Source organism: Lathamus discolor, chromosome W, assembly GCF_037157495.1.
Source record: "Lathamus discolor isolate bLatDis1 chromosome W, bLatDis1.hap1, whole genome shotgun sequence".
NCBI classification, from domain to species: Eukaryota; Metazoa; Chordata; class Aves; order Psittaciformes; family Psittacidae; genus Lathamus; species Lathamus discolor.
Window position 1 is genome coordinate 36,203,773 of NC_088908.1, and position 27,546 is coordinate 36,231,318.

Sequence of the window (27,546 nt, forward strand, 5' to 3'; positions counted from 1 at the left end):
AGCTTCCTTGGACCACAGGCAACCCCCAGCCAAGGCCGGCCCAGACAGTAGCAACGGGAGTGGGACTCGAGCCCCGAACCGAGCCGAGCCGAGCCGAGCCGAGCCCCGCCCCGCCCCGCCCCGCCCCGCCCCGCCCCGCCCCGCCCCGCCGTCTTCCGGGGCGGTGCGTGGGAGAGGTTTGAGATTTATAGAGGGTAGCGTAGGTTGTTGTTTCCTGGTTTTGCCCAGGGTCGGCGCTTGGATTGCGGCCTGGCTGAGGAGTGTTGTGTGCGTTGTTCTGTTGCCTGACCGTCGTCATGTCGGTGCTGGGCCCGGTGTCGGGCCCTTTACGCAGCGAGCTGGCAGAGGCTGTGGTCCAGGCGCGGCTCCTGGTGGTGGGAGCCGGCGGCATCGGCTGCGAGCTTCTCAAGGACCTGGTGCTCACCGGCTTCAGTAACATCGACGTGGTGCGGGCCGGGGCTGCGGCGGTGTCGGGGGCTGGGGCGGGTGAGGGGCTGGTGCGCGCCGGGGCTGTAGTGAGCGGGACGGGGGCAGGGGCGCTGTGGTGGCGCGGCCGCTTCCGCCAGCCGCATTGTTTGCGTGTTTACAAGCCGCTCCCGGCCCGCCAAAGCGGCCGGGTGCGGCGGGAATGGGCCCCGTCACAAAGGAGCTGCTATCTGTGGGCGCTATCCGCGCCCTCGTCTCAGAGCGGGCCGCCCCCGAGATGTGCTCGGGCTCTCTTAACGGAGCGAGCGCTTTCTCCCGGCGGCCGGGCCGCACCCCCAGGCCAGCGGCGGGTCCCGCTGTCTCTCGGTGGGGGAGCGGCTGCGCCTCTCTGGGTGCCCGTAGATTAAATCTCACGGGAAACAAAGGCGTGCCATGTTAGCTGCCCCACGAGTGCTCTTTAAAGTTTTGTGTAATACCGCATTTGCTAATACTGTGGGTAATAGACCAGTGGTTGATTGCAGCAAAAATCAAAATTCGTGGGAGGTGAACTGTGTTTTCAGGTACCGAACTGTAAAACTGTCAGTCTTAGGATTCCGGTCACGACAGCTTCTGCGGGCTGTGCTTTCAGTTTTGTTTCCTGATACTATTCTCTGAGCGTGTATAGAAAGGGCAGAATTGTAAGGGTGTTAGTGAAAACAGGTCGGAGGGAAATGGTGTTAGCAAAACTCTCATTACCCAATTTCCAGACCTTTATTAAGAATTTCTTGTAGTTATGAAAAGTATATGGTTTAAAGAACTTACGACAGTACAAATCCAGTTGGAGCACAGGTCTGTTTTCCCTTGTGACTCCTGACCAGGCACACACATCTGAGAGTTTTGCATGACAAGTTTGTGAGAAGTTTTTTATAGTTAGAGTTGTTGAGCAAAGTGTGTTGAAACAACTTTTATCTAAAACTATATCAGCTTGTAGAAGAGTACAGCTACTGATTTGCCTTGTTATTCAGACAACTAAGGCCTTTCTACTGAAATACTATTTTAAAACTTGTAGGATATGCTTAAGTGTAATTCCAGGTTGTCCCTTTGATTTCAGCCTGCTGCCAAGAGCCTATCCAATTTTAATTCTGTATTGGTGAAGTAAACATATGCAAAAGAGTGGAAGCCTGCATTTTCTGCACTGTTTCCCCCCCCCCCCCCCACTTTTTCCTACCTTAATATGTCATTTCTGTACTCCTGTAGTCAATTTAATATCTCCTGATTTTCCAGTTAGTCATTAGGTATAAATTTCATTGCAGTTTGCTTATTGTTTCACTTCCTATAGTTTGATTTTATTTTATTTTTTTACTTTATTTTTTTTAATTATCTTTCAAGGTAAGTTGGACTCAAGTACATGTTGGATCAGGGCCTTATTAATTTAAAAATATTATTGGCAATGTTTTATCCAAGACTAATGTTTTGATAATGTACAGAGTGGGTGGGCATAAGACAAGGTGAGAGCAGAAAGAGAATTGTTATGCAGAGAGGGGATTGGCTATAGGGACAATAAACTGCTTTCATCAACAACTTGTAGTATTGAGGGCTTTCATGGTTATTAAATACTAACAAACTTGGTCACCTGAAAATGCTTTAGTTTTTTACAAGTTGTCAATTAGTTTTAGAAACAATGTTAATACTATTTTAAAAACCTAGTGTTTTTGAATGCCAGACAACTTGCAAATAAGTGATTTCATTAAGTATAGTTTGTGGAAAGGCAGTGTCTTTGTCCTTATGAAGAACAAAATTAAATTTTCAAAATCCAAGTCTGAAAGCGAAAATGTATATATCTCTATATCTTCTTAGGAAGCTCTGAGGCCTTTCCTTCTAAAGTACAAAAATTAGAACAATGTAAAAGCTATTTTGATAAGAGAACTGTTATATTCTGATCATTCTGAGCTAGATTGAAGCTTCTCTTGAGGTCTTGTCCTGGGTTCAGGACAGGTTTCAAGTATTCTCTTTGGAGGAAAAACTTCCTTTGCTTCTTTTGGTCTCTGTAGTACTGCTTTCAGTTGTGGCTTATGTCATTTGTTATCATCTCGAGTTAAAATCCTGGGAGATTTCTGGGTAATGGAAGTTTTAACGATGCCCTTGACAATTTTCACTTGAGGTTCTTGGGCTTTCTGGCTTTGGACTAAGTAAGCTTTAGTGTGTCTTATGAGAAAGGAAAGTGAAATGAAAAAGAAATGTGTGTTCACACAAATACCATTTTCATTAAAAGATGCAAGACTGTGAGTAGTTACTAGGATCCTATGGGTAAAAAAAAGTCTGCTTTATAATGCTTGTCTAAAGCATTGTATATCTTCTGTTAGCTCTATATCCACAAGTGCTTTTATTTAGTGTTATTTAGCATCCTGGGTTCAGCAGTAGCAGTCATTTTTGTCCTTCTTAGTAGCTGGTGCAGTGCTGTGTTTTTGACTTTCAGCCTGGGAACAATGCTGAGAACAGCGATGTTTTTAGCTGTTGCTCAGTGGTGTTTACTCTGACCAAGGACTTTGAGTCTTCTGCTCTGCCAGGAAGGGGGGGAAGCCAGGAGGAAGCAGAGTCAGGACACTTGACCCAAACTAGTCAAAGAGGTATTCCATACCACAGCACGTCATACCCAGTATCTAAACTGGGGGCAGTTACCCGGAAGGGGTAGATAGCTGCTCAGGTATCCATCAGCAGGTGGTGAGCTGTTTTATTCTCTTCCCTTGTTATTTCCATTATCATTATTACTATTGCTGGTAGCAGTAGTGGCTTTGTTTTATACCTCTAGTTACTGGACTGTTCTTATCCCAACCCATGGGAGTTACATTCTTTCGATTCTCCTCCCCATCCCTCTGGGAGCAGGGAGGGAGGGGGAGTGAGCCAACAGCTGCGTGGTTCTGGGTTGCCGGCTGGGCTTAAACCATGACAGTTCTTTGTGGGGCTCGAAGGACTGAGATAACGACAGATCTGACCAGAGTGTGTCTAATTGTTTTTGTGATAAGCATTTATTGTTTTGGATTAATAGTAGCTTTTCACAATGCTGATACATTGGCTCTCAAAGTTGTTGCTCTTGATCTCAGACTTTCAGCATGTTGTACCTTACTTACAGTCAGTATTTGCTGTGTTAGTGTTTATTGGTTAGGGGTCTTGGGCTAAGGTTGTTGTTTCATTGTAGTTTATGGTAATGACTTGTAATTCAATAGATTAATTGATAATGAAACTGAAAAATTAGTATAACACTTAAACGAGGTGTGTTGTCATCCTGGTCATACCAGAGAGGGACTAATCATGGTGATGTGCTGGGTCTTGGCCTATGCTTACAGAGTCCTGTTAAACACTATCCAGCACTTTCAAAGGCAAAAAGAAGTCTCTGGATCTAATGGCAAAGCAACAGACAATGCAGCTAGTCGAACTCTGACCGCAACTGACAGTGCAGCTACTCCAGATCCAAGCACAGCAGCTACACCAGCCCCAGTGACAAATACAGCAGCTACTCAAACTCTGACTAAAACAGACAATGCATCTAATCCAATTCCAAGCACAGCAACTAAACCAACCCTGGCAACAAGTATAGCAGCTACCCAAGCCATGACAACAGATATTGCAGCCACTCCAGCCACAGTGATAATCACTGCAGCTAAACCAGAGGACCAATTTGTGCCAATATCGGTTGCCCCTGTATGCAAGGGGAAAAGCAAAAAAGAGGCAAGAAAGATGAAGAAGCAAGATGACGAAACAATGCGCTTAATGCATGGGACAGCATCTGAACAGGAGCTACTATTATGTAAGTCAGAGGAAGAAGAGGTGACTTCTCAACCCCGGACCTCAACTGAGCCATGGAATATGCGAAAAGATTTTACCCATCAACCAGGAGAGCACATCATTACCTGTGTGTTCCAATGCTGGGACAATGGGGATGATGGTCACAAACTAGAAGGTAGAGACCCTAAGCAGGGACCGAGGCAAAGAAGTCATTCAGAACCTCAGCCTTCTCCAAATCCTGTGTAGCCAGTTCTCCCGAAAGCTTCCTCAGGGGGCCTATGTTGTCCCTAGTCTGTTTTTTGTTTGCTACCTACCTGTAGAATCCCTTCCTGTTATCCTTAACATCCCTGGCTAGGTTTAATTCTAACTGGGCCTTAGCCTTCCTAACCTGGTCCCTACGTTCCCGGACAACATCCCTGTACTCTACCCAGGCCGCCTGTCCTTGCTTCCACTTTTTATAAGCCTCTTTTTTCCTTTGACTTTTCCTCAGCAGCTCCTTATCCATCCAAGGAGGTCTCCTGGCCCTCCTGCTGCACTTCCTTCTAGTTGGGATGCAGCACTCCTGAGCTTGTAGCAGGTGATCCTTGAATATCAACCAACAGTCTTGGGCCCCCCTGCCCTCCAGGGCTATATCCCATGGAACCTTACTAAGCAGGCTCCTGAAGAGGCCCAAGTCTGCTCTTTTGAAGTCCAGGGCAGTGAGCTTGCTACATGCTCTTCTCACTGTCCTGGGGATCTCAAATTTGACCATCTCGTGATCCCTGCATCCAAGGCTTCCCTGTAGTACCACATTCTCAACAAGCCCTTCCCTGTTGGTGAGCACAAGGTCAAGCATGGCACCTCTCCTTGTCGGCTCCTCTATTACTTGCAGAAGGAAGTTGTCTTCCACACAGTTGAGGAACCTCCTGGATTGCTTGTGCCGTGCAGTGCCATCGTTCCAACAGATGTCAGGGTGGTTGAAATCCCCCATGAGAACAAGGGCCTGCGAGTGTGAGGCTTTTCCTATCTGTCTGTAGAGTGCTTCATCCACAGGTTCTCCTTGATCAGGTAGCCTGTAACAGATCCCCACAGTAATGTCTCTCACAGCTGTTTTCCCTTTAACCCTGACCCACAAACTCTCTGTAAACTGCTCACCTGCCCCCAGACAGAGTTCCATACTCTCCAGCCTATCCCTAACATAAAGGGCAAGTCCCCCTCCCCGCCTGCCAGGCCTGTCTTTTCTAAAGAGCCTGTAACCTTCCATTCCAACACTCCAGTCATAGGAGCCATCCCACCATGTTTCTGTGATGCCTATTATATCATACCCCCGTAGATGTGCACACATCTCTAATTCCTCTTGTTTGTTCCCTGTGCTACGGGCGTTTGTATAGAGGCATCTGAGACGAGCTCCAATTGAAGCCGGCTCGTTGGCTGGAGTAGCTGGAATATATGTACATTGTTCCGAGCATTTATTATAGGTTCTGGCAACTGACTGGGTGTATTGGGATGGAATGATGCCCCCCTCCCCCAACACATCTAGTTTAAAGCCTCCTTGACCAGTCTGGCAAGCCTCCTACCAAAACTGTTCTTCCCCTTCTTTACCAGAGCAGCTCCACCAGCCCCCAGTAGACCTGGCCTACTAACTTCAGTCCTATGTTCAAGACACCCAAACCCCTGACTATGGCACCACCCTTTTAACCATTTATTAACCTGGCCAATCCTCCTAGCTTTTTCTTGGTCCTCCCCTGTGTCCTGGAGAATTGACAAAAAGACTATCTGAGCACCGATGGGGATCGACATGTTAGCACACATAAAGAGCGTGTTTACCCATGACCATTTTTTCTGATCTCGAAAGTTAAGCAGAGTCGAGTTTGGGTCATGTCTAAGATTAAATGTCGATATAGGAGGACCAAGAGATTTTCCCCAAGGATGGACAGTCATGAGTGGCAGGGTGTATGGGACAGTATGGGCAAGTATTTAGTCCACTGGGCCCCTCCAGTGCTTTGGAAAAGTGCCAGTCGTGACCACAACAGTGCACCGGTGGAAATATCGCACCAACTCCCTGATTCCCATCCATAATCTGATCCGTACACTGGAGAGCCAAAGAGTGATCAGTAGGACCCGCTCACCCTTTAACAGCCCCATATGGCCAGTGTGAAAGTCTAATAGAGAGTGAAGACTAACAGTAGACTCAGTAGACTCCTGTGGCCTGAATGAAGTCACACCACCCTTGAGTGCTGCTGTACTGGACATGCTAGAACTTCAGTATGAGCTGGAGTCAGAGGCAGCCAAGTGGTATGCCACAATTGGGATTGCGAATGCATTCTTCTTAATTCCTTTGGCAGCTGAGTGCAGGCCACAGTTTGCTTTTACTTGGAGGGGCATCCAGTGCACTTGGAACTGACTTCCTCAGGGGTGGAAACATAGTCCTACCATCTGCCATGGACTGATCCAGACTGCACTGGAACAGGGACAAGCTCCAGAAAACCTGCAATACATTGATGCCATTATTGTGTGGGGTGATACAGCTGAAGAAGTTTTCGAGAACAGGAGGGAAATAATCCAAATCCTTCTGAAGGCTGGTTTTGCCATGAAACGGAGTAAGGTCAAGGGACCTGCACAAGAGATTCAGTTTTGGGGAAGAAAATGGCAAGATGGACGTTGCCAGATCCCCACAAGATGTGATCAACAAGTTAACAGCAATGTCTCCGCCAACAAATGAGAAAGCAACACAAGCTTTCTTGGGTGCTGTGGGGTTCTGGAGAATGCTCATACCAAATTACAGTTTGATTGTCAGCCCTCTCTATCATGTGACCTGGAAGAAGAATGATTTTAAATGGGGCCCTGAGCAACAACAAGCCTTTGAGCAAATCAAACGTAAGATAATTCATGCAGTAGCCCTTTGACCAATCCAGACCAGGCCAGGTATAAAAAATGTACTCTACACCACGGCCGGGGAGAATGATCCTACCTGGAGCCTCCGTCAGAAAGCTCCAGGGGAGACTCGAGGTCGACCCCTCTGCTTTTTGAGTTAGGGATACAGTGGATCTGAGGCCAGCTATACCCCAACTGAGAAAGAGATGCTGGCAGCCTATGAAGGCCTTCGAGCTGCTTTGGAAGTGATTGGCACTGAAGTACAGCTCCTGCTGGCACCCTGACTGCCTGTGCTGGGCTGGATGTTCAAAGGCAGGGTCTCCTCTACACATTGTGCAACCGATGGTACATGGAGTAAGTGGGCTTCACTAAATACACAGTGAGCTCGAATAGGAAATCCCAGTCGTCCAGGAATTCTAGAAGTCATCATGGACTGGCCAGAGGGCAAAGATTTTGGAATGTCACCAGAGGAGGAGTGAAGCGTGCTGAAGAGGCCCCACCATATAACAAACTGTCAGAAAGTGAAAAACAGTATGCCTTGTTTACTGATGGATCCCGGCGTATTGTGGGAAAGCATCGGAGATGGATGGCAGCCGTACGGAGTCCCCGACGACAAGTTGCAGAAACTGCTGAAGGAGAGGGTGAATCGATTCAGTTTGCTGAGTTAAAAGCCATCCAGCTGCCTTCGGACATTGCTGAACCAGAAAAGTGGCCAGTACTTTCTTTCTATACTGACTCATGGGTGGTTGCAGCAATAGAAACAGAGAAAATGGCAACGCAGAGGTAAATTCATCTGGGCTGCTGTACTGTGGCAAGATACCGCTGCCTGGGTGCAGAACCTGGTGGTGAAGGTACGCTATATAGATGCTCATATACCCAAGAATCGGGCCACTGAGGAACACCAGAACAACCAACAGGTGGATCACGCTGCTAAGACTGAATTGGATTAGATGGGCTTAGATTGGTAACATAAGGGTGAATTATTTTTGGCCCGGTGGGTCCATGACACTTCAGGCCATCAGGGCAGCAATGCAACATACAGATGGGCTTGTGATCTAGGGGTGGACTTATGGACACTATTGCCCAGGTTATTCATGACTGTGAAACATGTGCTGCAGTTAAGCAAGCTAAAAGGTTAAAGCCTGTTTGGTATGGAGGATGATGGATGAAGTACAAAGGGTGGGCGGGTCCTACTGATTGCTCTTTGGCTTTCCAGTGTACAAATCAGCTTATGGATGGGAATCAGGGAGTTTCTTTTGGTGCGATATTTCCGCCGGTGCACTGTTGTGGTTGCAATTTGCACTTGTTGTGGGGTTGCTGAAGGTCAAATAACAACAGAAGCATCCTCTGATAGACCAGGCAATGTGGACAGCTGCTCAATTTCCTCTGTCTCCAAAGCAGCAATACGAAAAGCTCATCGGTACCCTTTTGGTTTTTTGAAGTACCCTCTCCTGAGGTAGTCTATGCTAAGGATGCATGGAGCCTCTGGACCAGTCACAATGGGGTGCTTTTGCCAGTTCCTCCCAGTCAGGCTGATTTCAGCCTCCTGTGCAGTCTACTCTTGGGATCCTCCTGTCAGTCCAGAAACAGAAATGGGTTCTGCCCCTTGACAGCTTGATGGCATCAGGGTACACTGTGCACTGCTATCAACTGGAGCCTTATACTTCTGTGGGACTTATGTGCCAGGCCATCTGATCCACACAGTCCAGTAAACCTGTTTGTCCCCCACCTCCATGTTTCTGGAGGCAGGGCCTCTCTAATAGTCATCACAACATTGGACACTTAAGTCTTGTAGAAAGGGATTATTCTTTTTTATCACAGGAGCTGGAGTAAAATCAGCTCTTCCACTCTATCCGGGAACTTGCTCACCAGCAGTTGAAGCTGCAGCTTTTATGGGATGGTTGTCCTTGACCTTTATTCTCCTTTTCAATTCACACACCTATTCCTCCAGAGCTGAAGTAGGTTTTCCATCCCCCTTCATAATGTCTTCTCTGTGATTTTACAAGTAAAAGAATAGGTTGGCCCGTGGTGTATACCTCTGATATCTTCTCTCTCGAGCAGTAGGATGCCTTTTGTTAATAGCTGAGACGTGAGTTGGTGCATGTGGGGAGCTGGATAGATTGGATAGATCACCTCTCAATTCTTTGAATTCCTGTGACAGTTTTTCCCCAGCTGAAATGATGGAAGGTGTGAGATTGTCTTTGAACTCTGAATCTATGAATCATTTCATCCACTGTTGGTGGTACTATGTAATTCCAGGTAACTGTTGCTAGTGAATGTGCATATGATGATGGTGCATTTCATGTAAATTTCTGCCACATGGGTTGTGTACATTCGACTTGATCTTGACCTACTAGTGCATCCCTGGCATCCGGCTTGTGATAGATCATCTCTACGATGGCTGATTCTCTCAGAGACTGGATGCCTTTCTGTAGTGTGGTCCGCTTGGCCACACGACTCATAACATCATCCTTGTACGGAAACCTTTCTTTCACAGCTGTCAAAAGCTGCTGCCAAAAGTAGCCTCCACAGGCTGAAGGACTGTTTCTCTCTTGCAATTGCTTTGTCAGTTTCTCATTCCCTAGCATGTGATCCCAGCTGCTTGGCTTCCCTACCTTTTAGTTCATGACTTTCAGCCCCATTGTCCCAACGTTGGAGCAACCAGGTGATGATGTGCTCCCCTGGTTGATGGGTAAAATCTTTTCACATATTCCATAGCTTGCTTGAGGTCTGGGGTCGAGAAGTCACCTTTTTGTACTTTTTCAGTGGTGAAGTTCAAAAGCACTGGAGGTGCCAGCCTCGTGGAAAATTTCTTGTTTCTCCTATGTCATCGTCTAACTCTAGACAATACCCAAACCTGACCCTGCTTATCTTTTGAGGTCAGATGAAATGGTCATGGGTAAAGCATACTCTGTATGTGTGCCAACATGGTGATCCCCATCACTATCAGCAGGCAGGTCTCAAGGATACCCAAAGGCCATTTAAAACCTTCAGAACTCTCAAATGATGCTGTAAATAGTCTGGGGGGTGGCTTGGGAAGGTAAGGGAATGTCTCCTTCACAGGTTCATCACCCAAGGAAGGGAAAAAAGATGTGTATTTGCTAAACACTTCTGTTACATACCTCCCAAAGTATAGAGGTGGTGACCACACTGGGAACACAAGCCAGATCAGTTTCATGATCAATGAGTATTGTATTACAAGTTATTACCATGAAGTACAGTGAAACAAGAATCTTAGCCCGAAGCCCCCAGCCCATAAACGTTAACACAGCAAATACAGGCTGTAAGTAAGGTATGACATGCTGAAACTCCAATATCAAGAGCAACAACTTTGAGAGCCAATAAATCAGCAGCGTGACCAGTGAGTATTAATCCAAAACAATACACGCTTATCACAAATACAATTAGATACACTCCAGTCAAATATGTCATTATCTCAGCCCTTTGTGCCCCACGTTGGGCGCCACAAAGAACTGTCATGGTTTAAGCCCACTAATAAACACCAATGATGCACAATACAATTGCTTACCACCTGCTGACCTTTACCCAGCCTGACTCGGTCCACGATCTGCCCTTCTGGGGCAGTTTATATATTGGGCATGATGTGCTGTGGTCTGGAATACCCCTTTGGCTAGTTTGGTTCAGGTGTCCTGTCTCTGCTTCCTCCTGGCTTCTTGTGCCCCTTCTCTCTGGCAGAACACGAAACTGAGGAAGTCCTTGATCAGAGTAGGCATTACTTAGCAACAGCTAAACCATCAGTGTGTTATCAGTATTGTTTTCAGACTAAAGTTAAAACACAGCACTGCACCAGCTACTAGGAAGGAGAAAAATAAGTGGTACAGCTGCACCCAGGACAATTGTCTTTGGGATTTAGGGAGAAATATCTTGGGTTCAGAAAAATTGTCTCTATTTCTAGCTAAAAATGTTAGGGACAGGAGTGGACTTCTAAAAGAGTGGTTGATCATAGAAATTGTTTAAAGGAAAAGTAGTGGCATCAAAGGTAGGAATAAATCTTCTATAAGTTCTAATTAAATCTCAATTATTGTGGTAGGATATAAACACATTTGAAATTCTGATGCTCATGTGCATGTATTAATGAAGTCGTGGCTGTTATGGGGATTGCAGTTATGGCATCCTTTGAGGTTGCTCATCACAGGTGTTCTGTGGTATAGGTTTTTAGACATCTTAATTGCATGTTTGGATTATTTTTTTTCTGTGAGTAAACTTCATAATTTTTTAATATACACTTAAGCAGTTAGTCCTGGTGACAACCAGCAAAACCTTTTGCTCTGCAGTGTGTGAATTAGAAGACAGTGCAGTTCTCAGTGTACTGATTCAGTTGCTCAAAGCTATGTTCAAATGTAAAGTAGAAGTACTAATTAGTTTGCTGAGTAGCCTTTTTTCAACCTTGGGGAACTGTGGAACAGAGCCAGTGTTCAGGGTGGTTAGTCACATGTAGAGTCTGACTGGACTTACCTAGACCAGTTTCTGCAGTGTCCCTTCTGAGTCTGTACACTGTGCTCCTGATAAATTCTCACTAAAATCTTTATCCTGTGGTATGTAGTAAAAGGTCAGTAACCAATTGTCCTAACTACTGTGCATATGTATCTCAAAATTCACTTGTGGTTTTAGTAGGGACTCTTTATTCAGAAAGTTTGTTGTGTAATCTTTAATTTTTTAGATATGGCTCCATTGTTAGTAATTATTTAAAATGTCTGGATTCCTGAAGATGATTAGGTGATCAGCTGTGCCTCCATAGTTGTTATAGTGCAGATGTAAGTGCTGTATGCAGGTCTGAAAAAGTGTCTTTAAAGTTTATGCATTTTGGTCAGTCACATTTGCTTCAAACTCTGTTAATGGTTTTCTTCCTTTTGTTTCTGTAAAAGTGAAATGTCTGTCTCTTTTGTGTTTATAGATTGATTTGGATACTATCGATGTCAGCAATCTCAACAGGCAGTTTTTGTTTCAAAAGAAACATGTTGGAAGATCAAAATCACAGGTGAGTTAAAAGTCAAAGGTCATGTCTTACTGTCCACAAAATAATACTGAGTGTTAGAAATATGTCACAGTCTTGTTTCTACTGTGAAGAGGGAAATGTTGGTTAGTTGATCATGACTATCCACAGCATTTCATTACAAAAGTTTTTAAATCTCTTAAGGTAGTCAACTTGATACTCAACTGGTATTAAGTCTATCTTTAGAAGGAAGGAAGAAATAATAAGTTGTGGTTGTTTTTTGTTATTTTTGTTTTTTTTTTTTTTTCTAGGTTGCCAAGGAAAGCGTGTTACAGTTTTATCCAGAGGCTAATATTATAGCTTACCATGATAGCATCATGAAGTATGTTTGGTTTTATGCTCTAATTGCATGTTTTGGTTTGCCAGTACTGTGTTATTTAAGTGCTATGATGGCGTGCTTTAAGACACTTTACACAGCTACCACAGTAAGAAGAAAAAGCTGTAAATGTGAGACTACCACAAACCTGAGTGGGAGTGTGGATTTTGAATGAGTTTTCTTAAGCTCTGGTATTAAGTTGTAGTCATTTGTTTGTGTGGTTTTTTTTTAATTAGCAGTACTTACTATATAAGTTTCTATACTGTAAGGCTGCCCTGATGTTTTGAGCAATAATTAGATTAAAATAAATGTGAATGTTGGGTCTGTAATGAAAAAAAGTCCTTTTTAGGTAACTGTCATTTATACGTGCACAAAACTGTTAAAATTTAGTCTTTATGATCCATAACCAATAAGTACAGGATTATGTAGATTTTCATTAGCTGTTTCCCATGTTTTACATTTCTTTGGTTTCTTAAAAACTGATATTCTGTCATGTTAAGGTTTGAACTCTGAATTTGCTATTAGCCACTGAAACACCGAATCATTGCATGCTTCTGAAACTGTAAAGCGGTTAATCCTGTTTCCTCTGTACTCTCTTGTCACCTTCTTTAAATCAGAAAAATGCAGTGTAAAGATATTAAAGCACTGAGATTGGCTCCTAAGAGTATGGAGGCACAATCAAAACCAATTGAGCTACCACAGTATAATGAATTATCAACAGTCTGAGGAGCTATGGTAATTACAGTGTGCATGTTTTAGCCTCAGCTGGTGGTTTTTAAGGTCTATTATCACAGCTCAGACAATTTATTCATTAGGTCAGAACAGTATAATCACTTCTTAGCTGTTTCATTGGTCAAATTAGTACTAATTGCAATAGCTTCATTCCAGCAGCTTTCATCCAGCTTTAAAATGGGCAGAAGGCAAATGGGGCAGTTAAAGGCTAGCAGTAAATTCATAATGTGTAATTTATCACAGGAACATCAGTCTACACTTTGCATGTGTATTGTTTCTGTTATGGCATAATAATAACTTTGATATACCATTTTGAGTATTGGGCTTTTGTGTTGTGTTTTGTTTTTGTTTTTGTTTTTTTTTCTTCTGTAGCCCTGACTATAATGTGGAGTTCTTCCGCCAGTTTACGTTGGTTATGAATGCTCTGGATAACAGAGGTGAAGTTTTCACCATGATTTTATATTGGAGATAAAAATACTGTTGCTTGTTCATACAAACAGACCTTTAATGTGTTCTACTCTTGGTACTTCTGCAATGTCAGTTAAATAACAAGTATTCTCTTAAATTCTCCTAATGCTTGTGTGCTTTACTAGAAACTTAAAGGGTAGTTAGTGCTTTTACAGGTGTTTAGAAAGTAAATATTAACTGCTGTGCTGCTGCTTTATGTAAACTGATGGTTATTGTGTGTACATATGTAACTTTATTCATTTGAGTTTGCTATATATAAGTGTTGATATATTTTGTGTTAATTGGAAAATTGTGAAAAAGGTGTAGTGCTCTATAATGAAATAAGGCAGATTAAGGATACATGTTTGCATAGGAGGCTAGTTTGAATTTGGAGAAGTAAAACTTTTTTCTAATTATTCGAGTTTTCCTTCAAAACTCTTGGATTTGCAGTTGCCCGTAACCATGTGAACAGGATGTGTCTAGCTGCTGATGTTCCTCTTATAGAGAGTGGAACTGCAGGCTACCTTGGACAAGTAACAGTTATCAAAAAGGTTAGTTTGTGTATTATTACTCTTGTCACTTTAAGTTTAAATTGTTGGCTGTTTTAGACAACAGGGCATTAGGTGTTTTGAGATACAGTTACAGTTCAGCTGGTAATAGCATATGCTATCAGTAGCTTTCACAGTGTGACAAGTAAATATTTCACTTTTCACCAGGGAGTGACAGAATGCTATGAATGTCATCCCAAACCAACTCAGAAGACTTTTCCAGGCTGCACAATCCGAAATACACCATCGGAACCTATCCATTGCATTGTGTGGGCTAAGTATTTGTTCAAGTAAGTAATTTATTTAAAAAGAAAACGGGTACTGTGGTTTACTCTTCTGGTTGCTAAACCTACAGGCAGAGAAATTAAGTGGATATCTACTTTTTGGTTTGGTTACTTTTTCAAATGAATATGGATTATAGGGAAAATCTCCAGTTCTTTGACCTGGCTTTTGGGGTGCAGGTTTGTGGGTTTTTGTTTGGTGGTTTGGTTTGGGTTTTTTTGGTTTTAGTTTTTTTGGGGGGGGTTGGGTTTGTTTTTGTGTGTGTGTGTTTGTGTGTGTGGTGTGGTTTGATTTTGTTGTTGTTGTTTGGTGGGTTTTTTTGTTTGTTTTGTTTTTTGGGTTTTTTTTTTTTTTAATCTAAAGATGGAAGGTTGGTTAGTACTTAGGCCTTGCTTTAATATTGCAGAAAATCTGGCAGTTTGGCACTGTAGTTTAGGTTAAGTTTACTTTATTCTTCCCCTGTGTGTGAAGTTAACACATTTTTCAGTTTAATGCATGTGTTAACAGATGTAAAGTTTGCTGGTATCTTGGAGGGTTATAACCAATGTATTCAGTACTGCAGTATAAATACAATGCTAGGTGAACTATTGAGTTATACAGAACTGGTTTGCTAAATTTATTTTTGTATTGGACATTTTATGTTGTCAGTGTTAAGACTGTGTGTGATTAATCCAAACAATTTAAAAAGCAATGTATGAAATGGTGCTCTGATAGCAAGAATTCTAAAGTGTATATATATCCATTAGCAAATATTTCAGTCTTTAACAAGATATGATGAAATTCTAGTGTGGTGTTGTTGTTCTTAATTATTATATAGCCAGTTGTTTGGAGAAGAAGATGCTGATCAAGAAGTCTCTCCTGACAGAGCTGATCCTGAAGCTGCTTGTGAGTGTGAAATAAGCTGGTAGCTTACCCTGTTACTAAACTGTTCTTGTTTCTGTACATCTCTTAAGGTTAGAGAGTTCAGCTAAGTTTTCTTTTAAGAGGATTCCAGCTGCTGTGCCCTTGGGCAGTAAGAGTTCGGGGTGTGTTGACAGTAGTTTGCCTAACAGATCTTCATGTACACCGTATTTGAACTGAGAACTGAGGGATATTTGTAGTCACTCTACATTTTCCACTCTTAGCCAAGGGGTTGTAAGGAAATACCAGGATTGTATTTGAACTCTTTTAGCCTGAAACACTTCAGTGTTAATCTGCATAGGAAATATTGAGTTTTTTTTTTTTTTATTTTTTTTTTATTTTTTGTAGCTATTCAGTATTTTTCTGTAAGGACAGTAACTGTAGTTACTGTGCAGGTGAATAAGTATCGTTGTTTCTTCTTTTGGATCCTTTGATAGATGAATGGACTTGGGAGAGGGAGCTTAGAGGATCCTCCAACTCTTCAGATTCTCTGAGCATCAGATAGTGATCACCCAACAGGTTGTTCCTACAGAATGTGCAGAATGAAATAGCTGAGCCTTAAAAACAGTGGTGTATAAAATCACTCAAAACTGGCTGCTGGAATACTTGGAAGGTAGCAGACACAATGCCACTTATTTAAACAAAGATACCAGGGCAATTATAGGAGGGCCTGAGCTGTAGCCTCTTATCTTAATGAGCAAACTGTTCATAGTGATAATGCTGTTTAGCATCAGTGGACATACATGGTGTATCAGGGGAGAGTCAGTGCAACCTTTGCAAAGGGAATTCATGCCTTGCAGGGCTCTACAGGTCCTTTAAAGGAGTTGGGAAACCTGTGGACAAGCATATTTGGTTTACACTTCTGAATCTCAAACTTTTTGTGAGGAACCTGAAGGAGCTCAGCAGTCATGGGGAGAAAAAAGGGATGGAGATCCTGAAGTGGATAAACTACTTAAATGATAGGGATAAGTGGTGATTAGAGGAGTGTCTCAGCTTGGGGATGGGACCAGTGCTGTTCAGCATACAAGATTAGGCAAAGTCATTCAGGATAATAAGATGAGGACCAATTGCAAAAAGTAGTAGAAAGCTGCACAATGTAGAATGACTTAGCAATGTAACATTAGGTAGATTTGGTGCAGATAAACATGAAGCAATGCAAATCATGCGTTGGTGAGGGGGGGAAATGTTCATAAATTTACATATAAAGGATGGTCTCTGATTTTTCTCATTCAGTCAAGATGTTAATAGTTTTATGAAAACGTCAATCTGCTGCTTATTAGGAATTGTGATAGCAATTGCTGGATGTGACTGGGAAAGAAACACAAAACGAATAGAATCTGTATGCATGGAATGTTTTATCTATAGAAATAACCAGAGGTAAATTTTTTTTGGTCTTGTTTTGGGTTTTTTTTTTTTTGTTTGTTTCGTTTTGTTGGGTTTTTTTGTGTTGAAGTTCTAACCAGACTAAGACAGGAGAATACTAAAAGGGAGTGATTGGACATTTATGAAATCACAACATTATGTGGAGAATATTAGGGAAGAATTGTTTGCTGTTTCTGCCAATAAAAGAAAGAGGTGACATCAGTTAGTGAGTTGCAGTTGCAGAAGCAAAGAGGGGGAGTCACACTGTGTCTAATTCAGCATTGTTGGGCACAGTAAAGCCATTTTATGGTCCCTGCATAATTTTTGTTATTGACTCCAGGGGAAATGTTTGGATGGGACTTTGCTGCTTTTTTATTTTTATTTTCTTAAAATATTGGTTAACACTTTATTAATAGGGGAGCCAGCAGAAGCCAGAGCACGAGCATCCAATGAAGATGGTGAGATTAAACGTGTTTCAACTAAGGAGTGGGCTAAATCAACTGGATATGATCCAGTTAAACTTTTTACTAAGGTATCTTCTTTATCTGCAATAAATGTCTTTATTTGAAGTGTATGAGGTGCTGTAGTTGGACACTTAATGCTAGCTATCTATTATGCAGTTATGTTACAGCTTCCACTAATATTGCTGTAGTCTTGGTCTTCTACAACACTTGTTTGTTTTACAGCATTCCATCTACATCTGTACAGATAGCTTCAACAGCTTATCTGTACTGTACAGAAAAAAAATCATTCGCATTCCTTTTAATATGAAAAGGTAAACTTGAATTCTATAGGAATTTCACTGAGCATAATCAACCAATCTGAGGACCTAAAAAGCTGCCAGTTATCCGTGTATAATCAGACTCTGGCATGAGAAAATACAAACTAAGTAGTTGCTGAAAGTGGGTAAATAGAGGAAATTTGTATAGAATGTAATGTTGCTAGGAGTAATTACTTTGGAAACATATTGGCATGTAGGTAAGAATTATCTCGGGGAGCTGTGAAGAGCTACAGTGATGGCTTTAGTAGGCACAAGAATCCACTACATGTTTGGATTATTGTTTCTTGATTTTTACTTTACTCCTCCTCAGATTAAGCAGAGCTGAGTGTACTTTATATAGTAAGTTTTAGAAAATGGGGAATAAGAAGCTTTTCAAATCTGTCATCCAGAGGGATCTTAACATTCTTGAGAGGTGGGCCAATGCCAACAATGTAAAGTTCAACCAAGCCCAAGTGCAAGGTCCTATACTTGGGTCAGGTCAATCCCAGGCACAGCTACAGATTGGGTGAAGTGATTCAGATCAGCCCGGTGGAGAAGGACTTGGGGGTGTTGGTAGATGAGAAACTGAACATGAGCTGGCAGTGTGCGCTCACAGTCCAGCCAGCCAGCCATATCCTGGGCTGCATCAAAAGGAGCATGACCAGCAGGTGGAAAGAGGTGATCCTGCCCCTCTACTCTGCTCTCGTGAGACCCCACTTGGAGTACTGTGTGCAGTTCTGGTGTCTTCAACATAAGAAGGACATGGAGCTGTTGGAACAAGTCCAGAGGAGGGCCACGAGGATGGTAAAGGGAGCTGGAGCATCTTCCGTATGAAGACAGGCTGAGAAAGTTGGGTCTGTTCAGCCTGGCAAAGAGAAGGCTGCATGGAGACCTCATAGCAGCCTTCCAATATCTGAGGGAGACCTACAAGGATGCTGGAGAGGGACTCTTCATCAGGGACTGTAGCAATAGGGCAAGGGGTAATGGGTTTGAACTAAAACAGGGGAAGTTTGGGTTAGATATAAGGAAAAAGTTCTTTACTGTGAGGGTGGTGAGGCACTGGAACAGGTTGCCCAAAGTAGTAAATGCTTCATCTCTGGCAGTGTTCAAAGCCAGGTTGGACAGAGCCTTGGGTGACATGGTCTAAGTGTGAGATGTCCCTGCCTATGGCAGGGGCTTTGGAACTAGGTGATCTTAAGGTCCTTTCCAACCCTAACCATTCTATGATTCTGTGTGGTTAAAAATATTTTCAAGGAGAAGAGCAAGACCTCATAAATCTAATACTAATTTTTCCATTTCACAGCAATTTTAAAAATAAACTATACTTATTTTTTTACCTTTCATTTTAATGTGCTTTGTTTGGTTTTTGTTGTTGTTTGTTTTAATGTTTCCTAGCTTTTCAAAGATGACATTAGGTATTTGCTGACAATGGATAAGCTGTGGCAGAAAAGAAAGCCTCCAGTACCACTGGACTGGATTGAGGTACAAAATCAAGGTAATTGTCCCTCCTCCCACTGTTTATTTGTAAGCCATACCTGCTGTTTGTTAAGGCAGCTCTGCGATACATGCATTTTCTTACTGCCACAGTTGAGTGCTGATAATGAACATCTTAACTCTTTGTGATTCCGGAAGATTTTAAATTTTTCTCTATCTAGAAACCATCATTTTCTAAAAATGTTTTGCAATTGTTATTTTAGATACTCGGTATTTGCTGTAGAAAATTCACATTTCACAAAATTACATATCAGCTTATTCTAGGAGCACTGATACATTTTATCTCTGAAAGCTGAGTTTTGCTGTAAAAGTACATTTGCTGTAATTTGTGCACGTGTAGGTGATAGATGTAAATGTAGTTGCAGTTTTAAATTCAGATTTGTGATTTGCTGTAAAATGTTGGGGCTACTATAGTTTAAAGATATTCTTCAATTTAGAAAAGACTTTTGCTGAATTGGAAAATTCACATCTCTTTGAGAGATCTTTTGTGAGTTTTTTAGGTCTTCCTAATCTTAATTATTTTTTCTTTTCCCAAAGAGAAAAACACATCTGACAAACAAAATGAGTCCTCTGCAGTCTTGAAGGATCAGCAGGTTCTCGATGTCAAGAGCTATGCACACTTATTTTCAAAGAGTGTTGAAACCCTGAGGCTTCACCTGGCTGAGAAGGGTGATGGAGCAGAGCTTATATGGGATAAAGTTAGTCTACCGAATACATAAGAACCAGTTATACTCTACATATGTAGTATAAATATTGGACTCATTTGGTTTCATTCCGAAATAGTACTACTAAGAATGTCTGACACCTCACTGAAAGTACCTTGCATGTGTAAACCAGTACATACTTTAATGCTATATTTTGTAACTCATTGAGTGTAAAGGTTAACTATTGTGATGTAAAATAATTCACCAACTTCAAAAAGCATAAAAGCAGAAGTACTTGTTGTATTCTGATTTTTTGTAAATATTTTAACAATGCAACTTAATTTTTTCCTTTTTAGCTTTCTGTAAAACATGCTCATAAGCAGTGGTTTGTAGCTAGAGTTCTACTGAGTTGTACCTTGTAAATTAGCTCTGATGATAGGTATGTGATATATTACTAGTTTCACTGCAGAAAAAGAAGAATTTTCTCTCGGCACCACAGTGTAATCCTACTGCAGTCATTGTCCTTTTAGAATAAATTTTAAAAAAAGTCTATAAATATAGGAGGGACAAAATAATAAAATAATATTACAACAGTTAGTAAAAATACTTCTTTCTGAAACACCGATTTTTTTTTAAATTGAGAATAAAACACTTTAAGATTTAGGATTTGGGTTTTTTTTTTTTTTGAACCTGCAAGGCATTTTATTGACACTAATACACTACTAAGTACAATATCTAAATGTGTATTTAAAGTATTACTGCTCTGACTAAACATGCCATCTGAAAGAGGAAGTATATTGACTTTGAAATGGAATATTGCAGAGGCTTTTTGGTTTTGGTTTGGGCTTTTTTTTTTTTTTAATCTTTAAGGTTTTAGGTGTGTGTTGCAAACTTTTTCCAGTGACTAATCTGATTTTTAAATACTTTGTGTATTAACTTATTGTCAAGGATGATCCTTCTGCACTGGATTTTGTCACTTCTGCTGCGAACCTCAGGATGCATGTTTTCAGTATGAATATGAAGAGCAGATTTGATATCAAGTGTAAGGATAAAATACAACATTGTTTTATTTAAATAATAATTTAAACTTCTCATTTTAATTTACTCTTAAAAATCTTGCTTATTTTGCAGCAATGGCAGGAAATATTATCCCAGCTATAGCTACTACTAATGCGGTAATAGCTGGTCTGATAGTGCTGCAGGGTTTGAAGATTTTATCAGGAAAAATAGATCAGTGTAGAACGGTAAGTGGGAATGAGATACTTTTACTTGTTAGTTATTATTTGTTTAGAAGTCATTTTAACTTGCTTTAGCTATTGTGTAGTTTTACTGTCTCTCACTTGTTGCTTTAGTAGATTTTTGGTAGATCCTGAATGTGCTGGGAACTTTCAGTCACAATGAAAAGACAAGTTGAAGTCTTAAACAACGTTAAATTCCTCTGATTTAATGAAAATTAGTTGCTGGATAGGAGAGAACCAGACTGACATCACTTGAAACATGGTTGTTTCTTATTAATTTGGCAGCAGCTGGTCAGTCAGCACAGGTGTTATTGTGGACTGGCTGTAATATGCACTTTCTCCTGTCAAGCAGGCATGTCAAGGAGGATTAGGGAACAGGAAAACCTGCAAGACTAAAAATAAATCTGTAGGAAAACAGGTTTTATGAGTGCTGTTACTTACAGAATAACTTGTTTTGTTCTTGTTTGTCCTCAAGATTTTTCTGAACAAGCAGCCAAATCCCAGAAAGAAACTATTGGTTCCTTGTGCTTTGGATCCACCAAATCCTAACTGTTATGTATGTGCAAGTAAGCCAGAAGTGACCGTGAAACTTAATGTACACAAAGTTACTGTGTTAACGCTCCAGGATAAGGTAAATCTTAAGCATTGGCTATGGCCTTCATTATTGTTATAATACTGTAAATTATTAAAGTTAAGGTTTTGTTCAATGTATTTTGACTGAACACCAACTGTTTATATTTCCTTTACATTTTGCATTTCTCTGAGCAATAAGAAGACCTAGATTAGCCAGTATGCTTTCTACACATATGTGCTTTTATATCTTGTGAAAGAATGTTTGTATTTTGTGACCTTTTGATGGTTTTAAAACCTGTTCATATCTAACAGCAAAAAACCTAAATTTGTATTTCGGTTGTTCAGTAGCCACATTACAGCTGTATGGTCACAGTTGATTTGTATTTCTGCCATTTTATGAAGTATTCAAATTTTTTTTCAGCATATCTAAACCTGTAGATTTCAGATAGTGAAAAATATAATTCTTTTGTTCATGGAAAAAAAAAAAAAAAAATTAAAAAGTATAGGCTTTATAGGCTTTCAGCAGATGTCTGAAAATGAGCCAGGATAAGAAAATCAACATAATTCAAGGTTCTTTTTTATAAGTGTTTTTAAGTCTGATTAATTAAATAATCATCTACATCTTTTCAGATAGTGAAAGAAAAATTTGCTATGGTAGCACCAGATGTACAAATAGATGATGGAAAAGGAACTATCCTTATCTCTTCAGAAGAAGGAGAAACAGAAGGTATGCATACTGAAGCTTTTTAGATGAGTAGATAGAAACTAGGAAGAAACCAGGATGCACAGAATGGAAGTATAGCAAATGTTCATGTTCATCCTGTAGACTAGTATTTGAAGATAACTGGATTTGCAAGTATTTAAGTGGCTTGAGAATAGCTTAGTGGTATTGTCTACAAGCTTGCATGTCCAGCTCAGTTTTTCCTATTTAAAGTTCTTTTCACCTGGAGTGTCAAGATTCCTTTCAAGAGTAAGTATTCAACTATGAAAGTGCACTAGTCATTTTCCTCTCTTTGCAAGCCCCCTTTTTTTCTTGTTCTTAGACTGTGGTCTTTTTATGATGCTTGTAAGCACTATTGTAATACAAATATCTCCAAAATGTTTCTAAATGTAATAATAGTGAAGTGCTTGAACATGATGCATGAGGGGTAAATAAGTCAAACATGTAGTTTTAACTCCTGATAGGCTTAAATGTAGTTTTAACTCCTGATGGCTAGCTTTTACTTTAAATATAGCTAATAAATGTTTATCTTAGGTTTCTACATAAAAGTTCTAAAGTACTCATTTCATCCTACTTATTCAGGTGTAATGGATTTTTACATAAATAGCTGTATATACTGCAGGCTTTCACTTTTTTTTTGTAGCGAATAACCACAGGAAGTTATCAGACTTTGGAATTCGAAATGGCACTCGACTACAAGCAGATGATTTCCTCCAGGACTATACACTGTTAATCAATGTGCTTCATAGGTAAGGATTCTGAAATATTTATTTTTGTGTATAGATGTAGAGCAGTTCCACAGGGAATTTCCAACTCAAAATTTTAAATTAATGAATAAAGCTCAAAGATTAAGTTGTGGACAGTAAATAAAGAGGTAGAAGAGGAATTGTTATTTTTTTTTTTTTAATTTATGGAGTTTAGTGTGTTTAGGTTGTTTAGGGCTTTTTCCCAAGAGTAACTGGAAAATGTTTATTCAAGTAAGTTATCATTGCACAACATAAAAATACAGTGCAGAAAACATTTACTTTTGGGGCAGCCAACAATTGAGAAACTGCTGTTAACATTTTATTTTTATTTTTTTTAAGGCAAAAAACCACCCAGCCTGCTGGGGTAGTAATTTCTCTGTTTGACTACTTGTGTTCAGATACAGCAATGCAAATAGAAGTTACTTTGGAATAATTGATGTATGTATTTAACCCTGGATAAGTAATATACATTTTTATACAGTAATTTGACATACTCCACTTTGAGAATAGGAATGGGACATTGAGGAAGAAAAGTAAGCTCAGGTAATGCTTTTAAGTCATGGCACTGAGTGGAACAGTGTTCATGAATAACCAAAGCATAAATTCTAAAGGAGGACTGAACAGATTTTCCTCTTTTTTAAATGTTTTTCTCATTTTGTCACAGTTGCAGGGTGCTCTAACACTGGAATGGCATATTTTCTTTGTTAAAAAGACAGGGTTTTTTTATTATTTTTATTTTTACATGGTTGTTTAAAAGCATATGTATTCTTCTGCAGTGAAGACCTAGAAAAAGAGGTAGAATTTGAAGTCGTTGGTGATAACCCTGAAAAAGTTGGCCCTAAACCTTCAGAACCAACATCCAGGAACATTACCAATGGTAGTGATGATGGAGCGCAGCCCTCAACATCAACAGGTAAATAACAATAATAAATATGAAATTAAAGAGAGTTTCGGTAGTGCAGTCCAATTAGAATAGTTGTCTTCAGTTTTATGACTTAACTTTGCCAACATGAAATAAAAGGCATTTAAATTGTCTTTGTGCATAAATATAATGTTAAATAGAAAAATGAACATTTTTAATTGTTAAAGAATGCACACTTCAGATTATTACAAAGACTTACAGTAAATACACCTTGAAATTATATTTAACTTGCAAGGGTTTGGTGGGGTGTCATCTTAAACGCATCAATTAGTACAGTGTTTTAAATTGTTAGACCCTTTATGTCTGATGGTCATGCTATTGCTTGACAAAAAAGAATCAATCAAATTTATTACTTTCTCCCTGCAGATTAAAAATTACTTTGTGGATGTCTTTGATCACATCTTTTTAAATTAACAAAATGAAATCTTTATTATCTGCTTCCAAAATAATTCTTTTTCACCTGTCAAGCAAAGCATGGTAAGAAAATAGTATTTCCTATTCAGGAAGAAGTACCATCACCTTCCTATTGTAGAAGATATGAACATATTCAAAGTAGTTTAACTTAAATCAATATGGGATGCTTAAGAACTGAAAGCTAATGTTCTGGAAACATACTGTTTTATAGGGGTAGCGTATGAATCTGAATACTTGTTGACAGATGCAAGTTAAATATCTTAGTTCTGCTTTACACTTTTCAAAATATTCTTGCAGTTAAGTGACAAAGAATATGGATAAAGAATGCTCCAATCTGGATTCGTTGTATTAGAGACATTTTTATGTATGAAATTCTACAGTATCCATTTGAATTAAAAATATATTTTGCAGCTCTAGATGATCTACTGATAGTTGATTCTGAAGATGAAGGTACTTCAAGCAATGTTGAGGATGATATAGAAAACAAAACCCGCAAGAGAAAACTAGAAGATAAAGAGTGTGTCAGTACGAAGAGAGTGTGTACTGAGCAGACAGAAGAGCAAGATGAAGTTATACAGTTAGACTGAACATGCAAATGCCCCTTGACAAAATGATTCAGATGATGCAATACAGTAATAGCATATTATGTTGGGATGTGAAAAATATCCAGAACTAGACTAATTTTAAGGCCTTTGTTCCAAGTAAATACCAAACCACTGGCTTAAATAACTTGTGTCTGTTTCTCTTGATGATAAAGTTCTTATCTCAATAGACTCAGAAGTTTTTCCATGTGAATTCCATATATTAAATGTAGTAGAAACATAGTTCATAAATACTTACAGATTAGTATTTCATAGAATCTACTTTTCATGTAACTACTTTTTTTTTTTCTTCTTGAAGAAAAACAGTTTTAGCCTAGTCCTAAAAATTTTTCCACACCCTGAACAAGTCAAGAAGAAAATTCAATAAAGGAAATTAGTGCCATGTTTTAACGGTGTTCTTCAGCTGGCACTGTACATTACTGTAAAACTGTTAATTTACTCAAGTTTTTCAGCTCGTACTGCCTGGTATATCAATGTAAGAAACAAACTTTTGTGTATTGTTACAGTTTCAGGTTATATTTATATTTGATGTTTTGTAGACCCAGATACTACTACTATACTGTACATCTGATGGACCAAATAAATGACATCTGAAATATTTGCTATATTTGTTTGCACAGTCCAAGTTTATGCTGACTTATGGGATTTTACAATGTGTAGCCTTAAAAATTACTCTTATTTTCACTTTTCTAAACATATCCTAGTAGTACAGAACTTAAGCTTCACTTGTTTGAGGTGAAAGGGGATTTTTTTTTTTTTTTAATAAAACTTTTGTGACTGGTTCTTTTCTTGGGCAATCAGTTATCGGCCTCCTCAGTCGGAGCATTTGTACCACCATGTGCATGCTTTTACCACCTCATGCCTTCAGAAACAAGAAAGCATCAGTCTTTTGTATGTTACACTTTGTTCACAGGACAAAAGTGTAATGTTTAGAATCGGTATCTTAAAACCAACTGCATTCATCTAACTAGTTTGGTAGCTCTCAAAACCATCAGTGTTGATCCTGTCCTGAGTTCAGCAGTAGCAGTCATTTTTCTCCTTAGTAGCTAGTGCAGTGCTGTGTTTTGATTTTTTGGCCTGGGAACAGTGCTGATAATGCTGATGTTTTTAGTTGCTTCTCAAATGTTTGGTCTGGCCAAGGACTTTCTGAGCCTCATGCTCTGCCAGGGAGGAGGGGAGGCAGGGAGGAAACAGAGACAGGACAACTGACCCAAACTGACCAAAGAAGAATTCCATACCACAGCACATCATGCCCAGGATGTAATGGGGAGTTACCCGGGAGGACTGCAGGGTTGGAGGAGGTATTGGTCGGTGCTCGGCTGGGGGGAGTGGGGCAAGTTATTGGTCAGCTGGTGTTGAGGTGTTGTATTCTCTTCCCTTGTTATTTCTTTTATTATTATTATTGGTGGTAGCAGTAGTGGTTTGTGTTATACTTTAGTTACTAAACTGTTCTTATCTCAACCTGTGGGAGTTGCATTCTTTTTGATTCTCCTCTCCGTCCCTCCAGGAGTAGAGGGAGGGAAAGAAGGGGGGGGTGAGCGGATGAGCTGTGTGGATCAGTTTAAACCACGACAGTTCCTTAGAATGTGTTAATCAGCCATCACTTGTCACTGAAATTGCTTTCCAATTTTGTGTTAGTGAACCAAAACTGCTTCTATTCATATGTAAGTATGCACAAGTGGCCTTACAGTGCAGAGGAATGGAGCAGACAGGATTTATTCTATGACAATTTGCAAACTGAATTTTGAACAAGTTAACTGTATAGCAGCAGAATATAAAAGAAAAACCCACAAAAAAAAAAACCCCACTAAACCCAAACCAGCATCTTCATAGGTTTTGGTTCCTGCACCTGGTTCTGTCTGATACAAAGGCCAGATCATCATTGGTGTTAAATTGTCAATCCAGTGCAAAACAATGCAGTTAATGTTTTATCTCTTCTTCTAGGTAAGTCATGCAATGGCTTATTTGGAGGCACAATACTTCACTGTGAAATTAAATCCTTTTGAGTTAGTTGCTTCTTGGCTAGCATGAGTGAAGACTAAGAGGTAAAGATGTAAATTTAGAGGCATTACAGAAAGGAGTTTCAGTGCTACAATGGGAAGCTTTTATAGCTCTTGCTATGAGCAGTTGGTTGCGCTAGAATTTAACATGTCTGGTTACATCTTCCAAAATTAAGGCTGACATATGACAGGCTGTTCACATAGTGTCAGCTGTTCTAATTGGTTCTTGTTAAGTTTAGCAATGCTGAATAAACCACTGAAAATGCAAGCTGCTGTGCTAAATGTAAACTGCTTTTCAGAACTGAGTATTAGTGTCCTTAATTGGCACTAACATTGTATTAATGTAGAATTTTCCAACTTAACTTTCTCATGCCCTTGAGAGCAAATTATAAGTCAAAACATTTATTAAGCTTTCTAGTAATTAACAGGAAAAAAAAAAGAAGACAAACTAAAGCAAGCCACTTTTCAACTGACAACTTCTTCAATGCCTAATAGCAGTGATACTGATATGGAAGGAAGTATAGCTGGAAAACAAGATTGAAATGTTAAAATGAGGGAGAAATTCTTCCCAGTGCCTTAGCTTGGCAATCCTAATGTAGGCTCTGTCTTCACTAACAGTTTTTGAGGCAGGCTCATTACATCAGTTTACAAATTGCTCTTCTGTCACACAGCATTCTTGAGTTGTTTATACTGATGCAAAATTCTGTAACGCTGATAAACTTTTATAGCTTCTTTTCACAGTAACAATTCATTCTTGATGCTTGTATTTTTTTATTTACTTAGTGAATTC

The 27,546-nt window shown here is 40.1% G+C and overlaps 1 protein-coding gene across 1 annotated transcript; it reads left to right on the forward strand.

Moving 5' to 3' along the window:
• Nucleotides 1-180: 180 nt before the first annotated feature.
• On the forward strand, nt 181-25,363 carry LOC136004304 (SUMO-activating enzyme subunit 2-like). The gene is made up of 17 exons (XM_065660681.1): nt 181-446; nt 11,957-12,040; nt 12,307-12,377; nt 13,476-13,540; nt 14,001-14,101; nt 14,267-14,388; nt 15,198-15,265; nt 17,059-17,174; nt 18,798-18,897; nt 19,434-19,594; nt 20,489-20,582; nt 20,672-20,784; nt 21,254-21,409; nt 21,982-22,078; nt 22,716-22,821; nt 23,595-23,731; nt 24,566-25,363. Exons 1-17 carry the CDS (start codon nt 297-299, stop codon nt 24,739-24,741), a joined length of 1,917 nt encoding a protein of 638 aa, XP_065516753.1. The 5' UTR covers nt 181-296; the 3' UTR covers nt 24,742-25,363.
• Nucleotides 25,364-27,546: the final 2,183 nt, after the last annotated feature.